We start from the raw sequence: 16,067 nt of genomic DNA, 5'->3' as shown, positions 1-16,067 counted from the left end.
CGTTTTAAATATATTAATAAAAACGATTTTTGCAAATGGCCCTTAAAATTTAAATGTTTACGATGTTTATGAGAAGGTAAATCTTAATTTTCATTCAAAAAAATACTAAGTCCCTCAAAAACATATCGTTTTTACCATTTTTATGATAAGGAAATTTCATCTCGTATCGCATGGTCGTGTTTGTCAATAAAAAAATATGAGAAGAAAATTATAACATAAAAGTCTTATTTCCTCTGTCATCCTGTCTGCCAACATGTGTCGTTTCCATGCCTTTGCTTTAAGATCTATAATATTAAGGATTTCAATGGATTGCGATCGGTGGGAAAATGGGCAAAGTGCGATTTGAGCTCGTCAATCAAAATCCTTTTTTGATTGGAACTAGACATCACAAGAAAATATTTTTAATATAATAAAAAACGTCATAAATGTCTTGTTATAGATAAAACACATTTAGGATTTTCTAGGATTTAAGAAGTCAATATGGCTTTTCCCCTTTTTTATAATCAAATATAAATACGTAAGAATTTAAGGTTATGACGGTGTTATTATTTTTCCGTGAGACGTCGGATAAGTTCTCTACAATGGTTTAAAGTACGTATATTTTGAATTATCTGAAACCAGAACGTTTTACGCCCTATGGAACAAACGGCGCGTATTACGTTACTCACCATACTGGTAAGCAATGTTGTTAGAAGCGCACTCGACGGACATCACGTGTGTTTAAAAGATAGCATGGTTGATGTATTTTTTAATGAAGTCTTATGTTTCGAAAATTTTCACGGCATTTCAGATGCGCAGTGTATTTTTCTGCGTTATTATGCAGTGTGTCGTTTGCAGACTCTTTGACGTTTTGGATTGCATCAATTATCAGAATTAATATTATTTGTGTTCATAGTATTGGTGCCATATTTAATTGTTTTAAATATAATAAAAGGGCTAATTGGAATCACATTAACAACTTACTTAACAATGTCTAGCAAAGTTAATAATTGGACAATTAAATTGAAATTAAAAATTTCTCCTTTATTTTTCATTTTCTGATAACGCTCTGGATATTTGGCTATCCGGATGATTGAAGTTTGGTTAAACAAAGTTGTAATGTATACGTACGTACCTACCTAGAATTTATACCGTGTCGTAGTCGTGGCTTTATGCAGCTTGTTTATCTGAAATCTCTGTCGTTTCACAGTCTACGCTTTTATGTCGGTTCTTTATTATCTTAAGGGCACCATGATGATTTAATCGCATCCCAGCGTCTCTGTCTATGTTGTCAAAATATTTGTTAATCTAAATCGCTTCTTTTACTTATCGAGTTTGCTGACTCTCCGGTCTCCTTAAGATTACCGGTTCGTGATGAAAGCGTAATGATTTTTTACTTGATCTGAGCAAAACAGTGTTTAAAAAAATATAATCTTTTTTATTTTATCTTTTTTATGATTTACTCAAACATTTCAATTTTTTAGGTTCATTTTCAACGAGCTGTAGAAAACCCACTATTAGAAAATTAAAATTAAGTAAAGGGTCGACTGGGGATCGAACCTCAAGCCTCTTATCTGTAAATCTGCAATGGGACTACAACCTAATAATTTTTTTTACTAAATTGAATACTTTATACCATGGGCATACAAGAAAAATTGACCAAGTAACAAAATCAATCATGTTCAGGAGAGCCATTTTAGTGTTTTTCTAGAGTTCAGTTGCTTCTCAAAGATCAAATTTTTCAAGTAGGTTATTGGTAATTCTACATTATATGTACGTCATTTTCAACTTTAATGTAAATTATCAACGTATTTCAAAAACATTATCACTTTAAAATAAATTTCAAAAATGAAAAACTTAGTCAATTTTGTCTGTAAAATTTGCCATGAAATTTTGCAGATAATCAATTTTGTTTCATTCATTGAGGGAGCTAGTATTTTGTTTTGTAACTATAAATTATGTTTTTGGGAATTTTTAACATTTATAAAAGTAAAATAAACACAGAAATATAAAATAAATGAAAAGGAACAAATAATTAAAAAGTGTTACGTAATAATATAAAGAATAAATTTACTTAATTAACTTTTCATAAAAAAAACCATATCTGTCAAATACAAAACGTAAACTAACTTACTAACTACTAACTAATAACTCTAACCAACTCTCCACTGGTGACATCGACCGATAAGTAAAATTGACTGACTGTTACTTGGTCAATTCTTTGGATCTTAAATTTACTAATAAAAGTGACTATGTGTGTTGGTAAGTTTTACTTGACAAAAATCTGTGAGCTTCTATCAAATGGTAACATATTTTAAAACTAAAGTTTTTTGGAGTGTCGGATTGACTTGATATTTTTACCAGTCAAGCATTATATTCTAATTCGATGTTAAAAAGTCAATAATCTCAATTTTGTCATTTTTCCAAATGGTCACTTTTGCTTGTAAAACCACGATATATAGTATATTTTTACATATTTTAAAGAATAACCCTCTAAGTCTCTATTTAAGAGGTTTGTCAGCAGGTGGTTAATAAAGGATATGGAAAGAAGTTATGGAAAACACCCAGACCAATTGAGAAAAAACCTTTCTTGGAATAATTCACAGTTGGCCGTCTGACCGACTGCACCGCGGGGTCTGTCTGTGTTTAAGAAGAATATAGGTATTTACATTCCAACTTGCTCTGCCATTTAACAAATAATCATACGTCTACAGATGTACAATCATCATCATTCCTATCCGCACCAAGGGGTGCATAGGTTTTAAGTTCGTCCAAATATCATTAGTCAAAATTGTGTTTTGAGTTTGCCCTATGTTTTCAGGCGTTGCTTTGTATATTAGTAATACAAGTTTTAGCTCTTTACCTTCGCTAAAATCAATAGCTGGAAGAATGAAAAAAATATTGATGTTCAAAAATAGGAAAAATCGTGAGTGCAAAATAAATTTCTAAAATTGACACTTAAACCAGCCAATAACAGGTCATAAGCTCTGGAAATGCGTACATATCCACATTTTGTTTTCTATAATGTTCTCCTTCTCAGTTGTCATTTTTTTTTTAATATTTAGAGGGTGTCTAATACATTTGGACAAAATTGTACATGCATACTTATTAAGAGTAGTTTTTTTTACTAGGCAGAAATAAACTTGAATTAAATTTGTAAATGTTAAAACAAACAAACAAAATAATACATTTCATTAAAGAAATCCGAAATTCTTCTGTTTTTATTGTGCGTACAAAATCTTTTATCTACATAACGTTAAGCCAAGATTTATATTTTCTTTAAATGTAATTCAAATATTCAATAAATAATATTTTTTTTACAAAACGTTCGTTGTTTTGCCTTTAGGTTATGAAAATTATGCAAATGGTTATAAAACTATTAATGTATTTTAGACGATAAAATATTATTTTTATATTCGTTATACCCCCGAGTCGAAACAGAGCGTATTAATATTTTCAGCGAAGCTCAAGCTAAAATAATTATTATTTAATCTGTAATATGTGAAAAGATTTTGATTAGCTTTGTTGTTCTGAAAATTAGAAATTATTCCATTGCTATTTCTGACATTATGAATGAATATGAAGAAATAACGATCATTTTATCATATTCTTACTTAAGGATTTATAAAGTGGAATAAATCAATAGTATTGTTGTAAGATTAACGTGCAATGAATTAATGTTCAAGAGTTTGTCCAAATTTTTGTAGCTAAGAATCGTCAATTTTCTTGGGAACTGTTAGTCAGATTAATCTTATCCGCATCACCTAAGGTTTCGGCTTATTAACTTCACAAACATCAACAGATTGAAGAATCTAAGGAATAAAGGCAGAATGGTGAATGTAACACAATGTATACACTGGCCACTTAAACTGGCCAATGACAATTCATGTATCTTAATAACTCGCTTGGGTGTAAATCCAGTTTGTCCAAAATCTTTTTGACTTACTTAAAACATCGTTGGTATTTGACGCCCATGTATACAGCGGAACTATGGAACAACTATACGCAAGCAGCATGGAATAAATTAAAGGTCACGTATAACAATTAATACAGACAATTATTCGGATTGCCTAGGTACTGCAGTGCCTCTGAAACGTTTACAGCTGGACGAATAAACACCTTCGCTGCCCTACTTCGCCAAAGAGCCTGGAGCCTATGGGAACGCCTGAAAGGCTCTAATAACGAAATTTTCCAAGCCATTGCAGGGTGGATCCATTCACCGTTGTTCGAGCGATGACGCGATATGCTAAGACCACCATAAGTGTTGCAAATATAACATTTTATTTAATGTTTATATTTATGTTTATTGTTATATTTATATTTATTGTTATATTTTTGTTTGAATTTTTAATTATGTTCATGTTAAATGGTAGAATCGGCTCTGCACTATATCGCCATTTTACTGGAATAAAATAAAATAAAATAAAAAACTACGAAAAATTAATTAAAATTAAATTAAGTATTTTCGAAAAACAAACGCATTACCTAAAATTTACACATTTGCGTCATCTATAAATAATCATCTTATACTATTTAATGATCATTGCACCAGTGTTTTTTTTAAATGATCGAATAGTGATCATTACAATTTTTCCTTTTCAGCCTATATAATTTAATTTTTTTGGAATTAGGCTATTACTTTTGTGGATAGAAAATTTATATTCAAAAAATTTCTACATATTCACATCATAAATGTCAATTTTCAACTTGTGCCATTATTAGTGCTCAGGTGCAACATAACAAACAACCTCTCTCTAGGTACCTTAAAAGACATGATTTTGAAGTAAAAAAGGGAACATTTCTTTAGAAACCAGCGAATATAGATATCCTCATAATAAAATATATAATAACGAGAGGGTAAATCCACATGCCCTTGTTCACGAATTGGCTATAAAAATGCTCCAATGCTGAGACCGTAACAAGAAAATTATTTTTAAGTCGTAGCGTCTTATTATTTTTTTTGTTATTTCATTTTATTATCATATTGAAATTATTTTTTTCGGTAAAAATCGATTATTTTTTTCTTTCTTACCATTTGCCTATTTTGACTTGTGTCAATTAAAAAAAAACAGGTATTACAACAAAGATGGACAGCACTTTAGAGAAGGAAATGTGTAATTCACCTGGCTGATGACCTGTCATTGGCTGGTTTAAGTGGCCACTCTACACACTGTTAACAATATTTTTTAGTAAATAAGTTTTTTCCGTATTATTTATGAAAATACAATTCAATATTTATACTGTGAATTAGGCTCTCAACCATTTAACATTTTTACTGGAATAAAATGTTAATGGCCTCCATAGTGTAGTGGTCAAGACGCTTGACTCACACACGGAAGGTTCCGGATTCGACTCCCGGTGAGAACAGAAAAAAAATAATCGTGATTTTTCTCAAGCCTGAGTGTCCTGTGATGTAATTTACCACTGTAATTGGGCCTCCTGGCCTGTTGTGGTGCAAAAAATAAATACAAAAAAAATATTTTTTACTCTAATGATAAAAGTCTTAATAGATATTGATTTATTTACTTACAAACGGTTTATTGCACATTTTTTGGGAGATAAGTACCAATTCCATGGGATCAAAGGCCTTGTGTTGAGTTGTAACGAATAATTAGTTGACACAGACATAGGACTATATAACCACAAACGTTTTATGGGATCAGAAATATAATAATAATTTAAAACAATGAATATATATATGTCACATCAGTCAGCTGGTCAGCACCATGCAAATGAACTGATAAAGGGTACTCGCAAAGTTTTGCTTTTGACCTAATAAAGCTCAGCTGAAATCAAGTAAAAGTTATCACTAAAGCCCTTACAGGGCACTGCATATTGAACAAACACCTTGCTAAAGAGAAGCTTTCCGAAATATCTAGATGTTCGTTCTGCAGTACCGGTTAGGAAACACCTATACGCATTATATGTGAATGTGATGCTTTACAACATAAAAGGAGCGTCATCCTCGGGGGACCACTGGTTAAAAATAAGGGTGTTAAAGAGGTTACCCCCTTCCTAATAGCCCGATATTTCACGGATCAGGGCTTGGTGGGGGAGATTTAGCAAAATGTAAACTCTCGCCTTCCACACAGTAGACAGGTTCTTTATAGACCTGGGTTTGAAGGCTGAGAACTATTCACGGGGACCCTTCACAATAGACCTTTACAGGTCGTAGTGATGTCAGGCGCCTGCATAGCACTGACTTCAACCACTAATAATAAGAATGTCACATCAATATGGTAAAAAGAAAACTGAAACATTTGGTTTACATTTAATAAAAAACAAGCAAGGAAAAATAAAGGAGATCATAGATTTGAAAAACCATTTAGGAGTTTCCCACTTAAATCCGTTCCGGAAAAGAAAATCAATTCCTTAACTCCTCTCTGGAAAATTATTTTAATCCTTGTGAGCTAAATACGGTTTTCCAAAATATTAAAAACTTTGGGTGCGATAAAGGAGATATGTAACTCAGCAAAGGTTGTAAGGGTTTTGGGTGTGACATAATTCGTGCTCTGGGAAAACTTCATACGAACATTTTGCTGAGATATGTTCTTATTGTTTGACCAGATGTGTGTAAGAGCTTCTTTTAGGTACAGCTGTGTCATACCCAGCCCCTTCATGCATTGGAACAACTGTTCTGACGAATATGTTGATGGGCGCCGGAATATTATTATTATTAATAATAATTTCTGTAAATTATGAGAGACTTTAAGACGGATGCCGGAAAACCCTCCAGCCAACTATTCAAATGGTTACAGTGGATTAAAACAGAGCAAAGTACACACTTTTGAAAGTGTCAATATCCAAAATGTCTCTATGAGAGCAGAATAACTACAATGCGCAATTTATAACAACTACAATAATGGATAAACACTAAAATTGGTGCACAATTACAGAGAAATACATATTTTGTGTTCACCAACTAAAAAAATTTAAACTTTTTTGTAAAAAAAAAACTGAAATTAAATAAACATATTTATATTTTTTTTGTTTCCAGATTTCATCAGGCATAGCGGATACCAAGCCTCCGCCAGATAGGTGGGAGTTCCCTCGTCACCATCTGAAAGTCTTCGATATCCTCGGAGAAGGTGCTTTTGGTCAAGTATGGAGGTGTGAAGCCACTGATATTGATGGTGAGTCAACAACATGTAAAATGAAAGGATTCTAACAATAATTAATAATATTTACGATTATTTGGCGTGATTTATACTATATATCTGAAATAAAACCGGAACATTACAGTGAAACAAATTGTTTTAGACTCGATGACTTCTATAAAAAATTTTATTTATAAAATCGAGCGGAATTCAGCCCGCCAGTAATGTAGACTGTATGGTCGACTCAATAACCCACCATGATTGAGGTCCGAGGTTTAATTTCTGGCAGGTTGCATGTAAAATATTGGTATACACAGTGGTTATACTCTGCAACGATTTGTTGTTCCAGGGCTGGTACCTGACGCGTAAGACTGATTACCTTACCTTGCATGTAATAAAAATTATCCACATATGCTACAATTGGAGTCCTAATGCATTGCCCTATGCATTGATGGGGTTTTAATCATTTAACTATAGTCAAATAATATTTTCATTTGGATCGACATCAAGTAGTTTTTTTAACGAAAAAGTTACATTACTTTAAACATTTTATTTCTAGTCTGGAACTTTCTATTTGTGTAAGTTTGTTAAGAACCATAAAATATACTTAGGCGTATTGATAAAAAAAGTGTATTGCTAACATATTTTTTTGTAATTTTTTATTATTTATACTTATTTAAGAGGTTTTTTTAATAAAAAAAAACGCTATCCATAATAAGCCGAATTTATAATAAGGTTTTCAAGAAAGGGGAATTTGTTTCAAAAAATTAAATAATGTCATGTTTTCACTATCGCTTTTCATCAAAATCTTTATTCTACGTGTTTTTAAGCACCGTTCATCAAACATATCTTTTTCAATCCAGCAGTCCCTAAACCAGCCATATTCATTAGTTTTTTTCTTCAGGCCACATATATATGTTTACTAAGATACGTAGGCCGCAACATTATACTTATAAAAAAAAAACATATATAGAAAAACAGTATTTGTAATAACCCGTTTAATTCAAGATAAGGCCGCCACTACTTGATAACACAAACAAAAAAACAAACCATCACACTGTTTTACTGTAGGGGTAGGCAGAGATGATAGAACGCCATATCACCCTATATTGGCATACAGACCTCACTTCCTCTACATTCATACATCTTCAAATGCACGCACGCCGATTATTCCTACTTTTGACATGTCCATCTTCAAGTATTTGATGGACTTGATCGTGCCATGTCTTTTTCGGTCTTCCTCGTTTTCTGCATCCATCAACATTAGCATCGTAGATCCTTTTAGCCGTTCTTTCGCTGTCCATTCGCTCTACATGTCCAAACCAACGCAGCACCCCTTTCTTGATTCTGTCGATAATGCATGTCTCAGTCTTACACACATCACGGATCTCGACATTTCTCGACCACTACTTGATAAATTAACAAATATAACAACTTTTATTTATTTTACTTTACAAAAGTCAACAGATGGAAGAGTTGAGGAAATGTGGATGTGTCAAATATGGGCAGAATGGTGAATGTTACACAGTGTGTAAAGTGGCCACGTAAACCAGCCATGACAGGTCATAAGCCCTGTAAATGCCTAGACTTCCATATTCCCTTCTCAAAATGTTTTTCCTCTCTGTTGAAATAAATTTAAATATAAATAACTCCCTAGGGAGGAAATGCAGCCAGTCGCAAGCATTTGGACATGCTCAAACATTATTGAAATATAATAATATAAAATATTAAAAGAAACTATAAAATGATAGTCATACTTATCGATTATCAGCAAACTAACCAATACCAGCTTAAACATAAACAGCAGCGTACGTTTATCTTATGATTTCAGAGTAAAAGAGTGCAATATATAGTTTTATATTATAATTCCATATTATCAACCGATGTAAGTGCTAAATTTATTATAAAACCGTCCTAATATATGAAAAGTAAACCTGAATTTAGAATGTTAGAATTGGTTCCAAATATTTTATTTTTATTTATTTTATTTTATTTATTTATTTAAACGCCTTTTAGGCTTTAACATGTTTTACATACATATATACAAATTAAGACAGACATGCATTTTACAAAGAAGTAGCAAAAAATATATAAATGATTTTTAGAAGAAAAAGAAAAATAACAAAAATATCATCCTTACATATTAGTATAAAAGTGGAAAGAACAGAAGTGCATTTTTAAATATGAAGACATAAATGCATTTACACAAAGAAAGGAGCAAAAATTAAAATGAATTAAGAAGAAAAAGAAAGATAAAAATTAAATAAAAAAAACATTTAAAAAATCATTACATATTAGTAGAAAATATATGAGGATACATAATAATACATACATGTATTGCAGTGGAGAAAAGGAGTACATTTTTGCGTATAAGTTGTATTAAAATAATCTTAAAATTAGAAGAAGTTAGAAAAATACTTATTTAGAATAGATATATAAGTCAATAAACGGTAAACAATTGAAAATCAACATTTTTATTTAGGTATTACAATTTTAAGATAGAATATGTTAAAGATATCATGCGCATACGTTTGTGAAATTCATTACTGAAAGACCGCCTTAAAGGAACTAAAACACTTACGCAGTTCCATATTACAGAATTAGATTGAGCGCATATTTTACACCAGTCCGTGTATAACTGCGCAGTCAGAAGGCTGTGTGGAGAGTTGTCGCATGAGCATCAAACCCATCTAATATCGCGATCAAAACCACAAACTAATTAAAAAATATTTGTTGTAGTTATTTAAATTATTAGTTAACTTAAAGCTGATTATATTACATAAAAAATAAAAAGATACTGATTGTGTAACTGTCGAATTTTTATGGAGGCATTGGTTCCATCCAATCAATGCAATGCGCATGTCTATGCTTTACAACAAAATACAATAACGAGAAACATAAAACTCAAAATTACGTATATACTTTCCGTGGCCCTGTTATAGGTCCTGTCGGATATACAGATCAGGGGGCTTCCAAAAATAATTTCAAGGCCTTTTAAAAGTTTTATAATCATTTCGGCGAATTGATCATGTCCAATCAATTCAATCCCACTCAGTGAAAATTCGCTTACCTTTTTTCTCAATACAATGAAGAACAAACTGTGAACTACTAGATTACCTTCTTTCAGTGAAAGATACCAAGGCTACCAGATTACACAGAGTTCCTTCAGGCAGCTTTTTTTGTTTGGCAACGAGCAAATTTTTCGTGTATGTAGGCACCGCCAAGGACTTATGTTCTCATATGCGGTGTGCGGTATGTAGTGGACAAGCTGTATCCAAGCGTTAATTTAAAAAATATTGTATTTTTAACACTGAGATTTTCTTTTCATTATTTTAAATAAATTGGGTTCATTATAATTGCTACATGCCACTATCAATACTTTATGAAGGTATGATTAGGTACGTCGATTTCTGTATACGTTTTTTGCATACTTCATTTTGGGATAGGATGATAAACAAAGATACGATTATGCGATTAACGTGAACAGCAGCAAAAAACATTTTCAGGGAATAATTTTATTGATAATATATGCGTTTCGGGCCGTACATAAAAGCTTGGCGGGCCTCAGGTTGAGTATAGCTGCTCTTAGACACAGGTTAGGTTCTCAAACTTTCACCCACCACTTTCCACCTACTTTGAGAATGGAAATTATTTTCAGAGATTATATTTCAAAGCTTATCATAAAGCATTTGTTGTTGTCATGGGGGGAGGGGGAAGAAACCAATACATGAAAAAATGCCAAACCGGCCGGGACCAATTTGTACATGTTGAAAGCCTTTTTTTTATCAGCCATCACCTCTCTAAAACCGTCTCAACGCCTTCAATTTTTTTTAGACTTTCTACCGCCTCCCCGACGGCTTCAGCGTCCACAAGACGGTGTTATTGCCCACTTTAAAAATGAAAAAACTTTTAACTTTAAAAAAGCCATTAGAAATCTGTTTTTAAATGTTACAAATTTCATTCTGTGAGCAGGTAACATGCCATATCAGTCTGAATTGTCAAAAATCGGATAAATTCGTATGGTCTCTATAAACACCTACGACGGCCTTTATTGTGTAGTTGTTCGGATGCTTGACTCATACATGGAAGGTTCCAGGTTTGATTCTCAGTAAGAACATGAAAAGTAAATGAAATTTTTCTCAAGCATATGATGTGATTCACTACTATGTATAATTGGGCTTTCTGGCCTGTTGTGATGCGTTTTTATTACATTTTTTCTGACCATCAACACAATACCGATATCCAAATATTAGTGATGCGTTAATTTCTATACTGTTATCACCATTCTGTTCAACATTTTGTTTTTGGCGAACAGAACTTTAAATTTACGAACTGAACTTATATAATTTGATTCAAACATTTGCATATTTGTTTGGTGTTCTCTTAAAATAATAAATAAAATATATCATCAAAAAAAACTCTTTTTTTTCAAACAATATGTGAAAAATATTTTGATACACACCAAAAAACATTTCCGATTTTATCGTTTCAACGACAGATGGCATCCTGAAATGCAATTACTAGACGGATATTGTTTTTCAACGGGCCATTATTTATTAAATCCTTCGGGCGTCGCGATGCCGACGCTCTAACGCGGTTCTTATTGAATTTATACACATTATTGAATAATTCAAGTAGCCAAAATACCGAACTAGAAGCTATATAAATCAACTAATTGGAATTTTTTTTAAAAGGAAATATGAAAAATAAGTAATTTAAATAGCTTGATTTGTTTAAGTAATTATTTTACATAATTAAACAAAAAATAATATGCTTATCTTTAAAAATATGTAGGTACAGTTCTCAGCATTCAATAAAATATAGCAGGCTTAAAAAAAAACTGCCAGTCTAATTGGCTATCTTTGGCTTTGTAGAACGTCTTTTTTTTTCATTTATCTATATTACGGGAGTCTTTTTCTGAAGTCTAATGTACTTTTTTAACTACCGGGTACTGTGTATGTATTCATTAATAATTATGGCCATAAATTTCAATTTTCCATTTATCTATTTAATACGTCTATATACCTTTATTACAAAAATATGTCCAAGGCGAAAAGAAAAATACAACTAAATGTGGAAAAAAAGTCATATAAATATACCCAGTAATTAGAGCAAAAGGAAGCTATTTTTTCTGAATCTTTTAGTAACATAAAATATGTCAATATGAGAAGAAATGCGAGTTGAGTGAATAGATTGTTCTTCCTACTGGGATGACCGTTGGCAACAGTTCTGATCCTGCAACAGCTTAAACCACCCATGTCTAAGGTAATTATTGAAAATTTAAAGAAAAACACTCTCTATTACACATAAAATGACAGTAATATCATGGATCAATTGGAAAAAATTCAAAAGCAAACATTCATTTCTTATTTTTTCTAAACTACCGTAGCTGAGCTTTCCCAGTATGAAGTCTGACGGGTGCAACCACGGATACTATCCGTACTCCCTTAAGTAAAGATACTTCAGAAATCTTCTGAACCATCTCCACCATGACAGAGCATTTTAACTTGTGGAGCACCCAGATTAGAGATCCACACTTGAATTTGCTTCGCACCAATGAGTTATAAAGAAGCCTAAGAAAACGAGTATTCAAGAATACTTAAGCTGTCGAATCCCAACATTTTGCACGCATTTTTTCTATGTGTGCATGAAATTTTAGTTTAGCTTCAAAAATAACTTCCAGGTCTATGCATAAACGATAGTTAAAATAATAATATTTGAAAAAACGTTCAATTTAATAAAGGCAGTATAAAAATAAAAATAATTTATAGTATTAATAAAAACAATATGGAAAATTTTTATAAAATTTAATGTGCTGTATAAAATATTTACAAAATATGTTTCATGTATTCGTTATTTATTATATTTTTATGATAATATGATGAGAACTCGTATTTTAATTCTACTGTCATATTATATTTTGATATTTTTGTGTTTTATGTTGCACCACAACACGCCAAGAGGCCCAATTACAGTAATGAATTACATCACAGAACACCCAGGCTTGAGAAAAATCATATTTAATATTTGCGTTCTCGCCAGGAATTTAACCTGGAACCTTCCGTGTGTGAGTCAAGCGTCTTGATCACTACACCATGGAGGCCACCAGATTTATATTTTTTTATTTCTTCTTTAGCACCCAGTGGTGCATACGGCGCTATATGAGTACTCTTATTGTAGTGAATGGTAAACGTAACGTTAACGGTCTTGCATTTTAGGTGTCAGTCCAGTAACAATGCAATATTGCAGTTTTAAACACCTTTGAAAGCAATATTTAACGTCCAATCCACCAGGAATCAAACCTAGGACAAAACGCAATGCTTTTTAAATAATGATGAAACTGTTGAGAATTAAAAAGTCTAGACATTAACAAAACTTAGGATCTGTCATCGGATGGGATAAGTCTCATTAAATACTGTGTAAAGACGTGATCCCCTTTAAACACAATCCACTTCCATATCTACGTAAGACATTTTTTGATTTTCTATTAATGCTTAGTTTGAATATTGAATTCTCATGCGCGTTGGTCAACTATAGAAAATAAAGGTATAGAGAAAACTAGCGACACCTTTTTTGGAAAAAAGCAAATTTTCGATACACAAGAAATTTATCCCATTTACTTAAATAGATGTAGCTTGTTTTTTCTATAGAGTAGATCAACACGCGTGCGAATATTAAATTTCAAATTTCAAAAAGTGGCATACGTGAACATGGAATTTTAGGCAGATTGGTGAATTTTATACAGCATGTGAAGTAATCACTCAACACGTTCAATCCAAATACCCGGACTTCCATATTCTAAGCATCTGTATCTCCATTTAAAAATAGCTTGTGTAAATCTATATTAAATACGAGTTATATTATGATAAAATCATGAATATATTATGCAGAAACCATTTGAAGCAATTAACTATTTTATTATTTCTCGCAAACCGTACAGATTAATTGTACACAACCTTATTAGTAATACGTTGGCTGGAAAATGCTCATTATCGTACTAAAGAAACTTATGCGTTCTTCATTATGTGGATCATGGTTAGTATTTCAAATAAAACCAACAAAGAAGCGTATTATAAGACTTAGTTTACTATTTAAATATAGATTTTTACATAATTTTTTTTACATTGGAATAAAAATACATACTCAATTATTTAATTAATAAACGCGGCATCTTTTGCGTTTTTTCGTCAAAATTAACTTTTTCAATTTTAAAGTTAATTTTTTTTATTTCTTGTGAATACATATTTGTACATTAACGAGCTTATTCTATAATAATAAATATAATAATAAAATGACTGATTTATATAATTTTAGTTTCAAAACGTGCATATGCGCGTAAAGAATATTAAAATAATAAAACCAGAAATACGTGTTTGGAAATGAATTAATATGGATATTTTATTTTTTAATAGGAAAAGGGAAAAATGTAAAGTAAAAAGAGGATATATTGAGCTAGATAAAGGAGGTGTTGCTTCAGGCATGATTTAAACAGAGATCAGAAGGTAAACAGGTAGACGATTTCACAATTGAGCTGCGTGGGCATTCCACGAGTTAGAGAAAATGAAGGAATAATGATTGAACGTAGTTATACAGAAAGCAGCCAGTCCACAATTTTGAAAAAATGAGATATTTACGTAATCGGGTGTAATGAAGTGAAGTGATTCAGCTGAAAACAGCCAGGGCGCTTTTATACAAAAAACTGTAATAATCATCTTCTAAAAATAGTGTTGATCACAAAATGGCATTTCTCAATTTGCATAAAACACCCATAGTACTAGAAAAATCTTACGGTACTTAAAAAATCATTAAAACTGGTCAAATACGTAACAAAATTCTCATTTGTAAAATAAAAAAAACTAATATATTTATTGTTTATCGTTTGTCAAAGTAAAAAACATTCCAACTGTTGTGTAGATTTGATAATTCACTATTTTCACAAACGTGCCATTATTTCAGTTTTATATAACTCAGTTTCGCATAACTACGTTCAATTGTAAATGGTACATTGAGAAAAAAAACGAAAAGATAAACAATGAACTGTTAATAAATTAATATAAAATAAACGATACTAAAAAATATGACATAGCTCATTCAATGAATAAGCAAATAAAATGATGTTGAAAAATACAATACTTTGTACCGTACTTACATATACAGTTTAATGTAAGAGTATACTTAATTTAAATATGTAGCATCAATTAGATGAAAATTAAATCATTAAAAAAACTGAACTGATTCCAAATGTATTTATAAAGCAGGAGGTCTACGCGGAACTGGAAGTTTTGTCTGTAAGTAATATAATGTAATTTAAATAATTCAGTTTTCTTTACTTTTCCAAACATTTATTATTTACAAAAAAATATAATTACAAAAATGCCATTTAGAAAATTACATCTTAAAATTAAGCTTTAAGATAAAATGACCATAAAGACGTTAAAAAATTTATAGCATATAAATATGGTATGACATGACCATGAAAAGAAAAGAAAGACCAAATTAACATATGCTGATATTACGAAAACATGATTTATTTGCAGTATACATTTTTTTTTTCATGAATGTGTCTATCTGTTCCTTCTATGCTAATCCAAGATCTCAAACCTACTTTAAAGATTTGTTCTGCGTACTGCCAGGGTTTTCGAAAATACCCGCGTACTGAGAACTCTTTACAACTCCTTGGTGCGAAGTAGACTCGAGAGTGGTCGATGATTTGGGGGCCACATGAACTGAAGTACTCTCTTATGATAGAGAAAATCCAAAAGAAGTTTCTGAGATATCTCTACATGAGAGAGTGCGGGTATTATCCTTGGCTCTACCCGACCGAGTTTCTCCAGGGTATGCTTGGCTTCAACAGTTTAGAGACTAGAAGGAATATGTATTTGACTACACATTTTTATCGATTGTTGCGCGGTATGATCGATAATTCTGAAATTATGATGAACATTGGTTTGTATGTTCCTGATAATTACATAAGACAGCGTCAGCATAGAT

General features: G+C 31.5%; 1 protein-coding gene across 1 annotated transcript in view; it reads left to right on the top strand.

Moving 5' to 3' along the window:
* Cad96Ca (tyrosine kinase receptor Cad96Ca) overlaps positions 1–16,067 on the top strand; it is a 70,821-nt gene that overhangs the window by 28,040 nt on the left and 26,714 nt on the right. The window contains exon 4 of the mRNA XM_088228030.1: positions 6,977–7,112. Within this exon, the coding sequence (XP_088084156.1) occupies positions 6,977–7,112 (136 nt within the window). The remainder of the gene's footprint in view (positions 1–6,976; positions 7,113–16,067) is intronic.

Source organism: Micrasema longulum, unplaced genomic scaffold (genome assembly GCF_059751315.1).
Source record: "Micrasema longulum isolate JH-2025_06_02 unplaced genomic scaffold, ASM5975131v1 h1tg000557l, whole genome shotgun sequence".
Taxonomy (NCBI): domain Eukaryota; kingdom Metazoa; phylum Arthropoda; class Insecta; order Trichoptera; family Brachycentridae; genus Micrasema; species Micrasema longulum.
The sequence above is the reverse complement of the archived record's forward strand: the minus strand, read 5'-3'. Positions and strand labels throughout refer to the sequence as shown.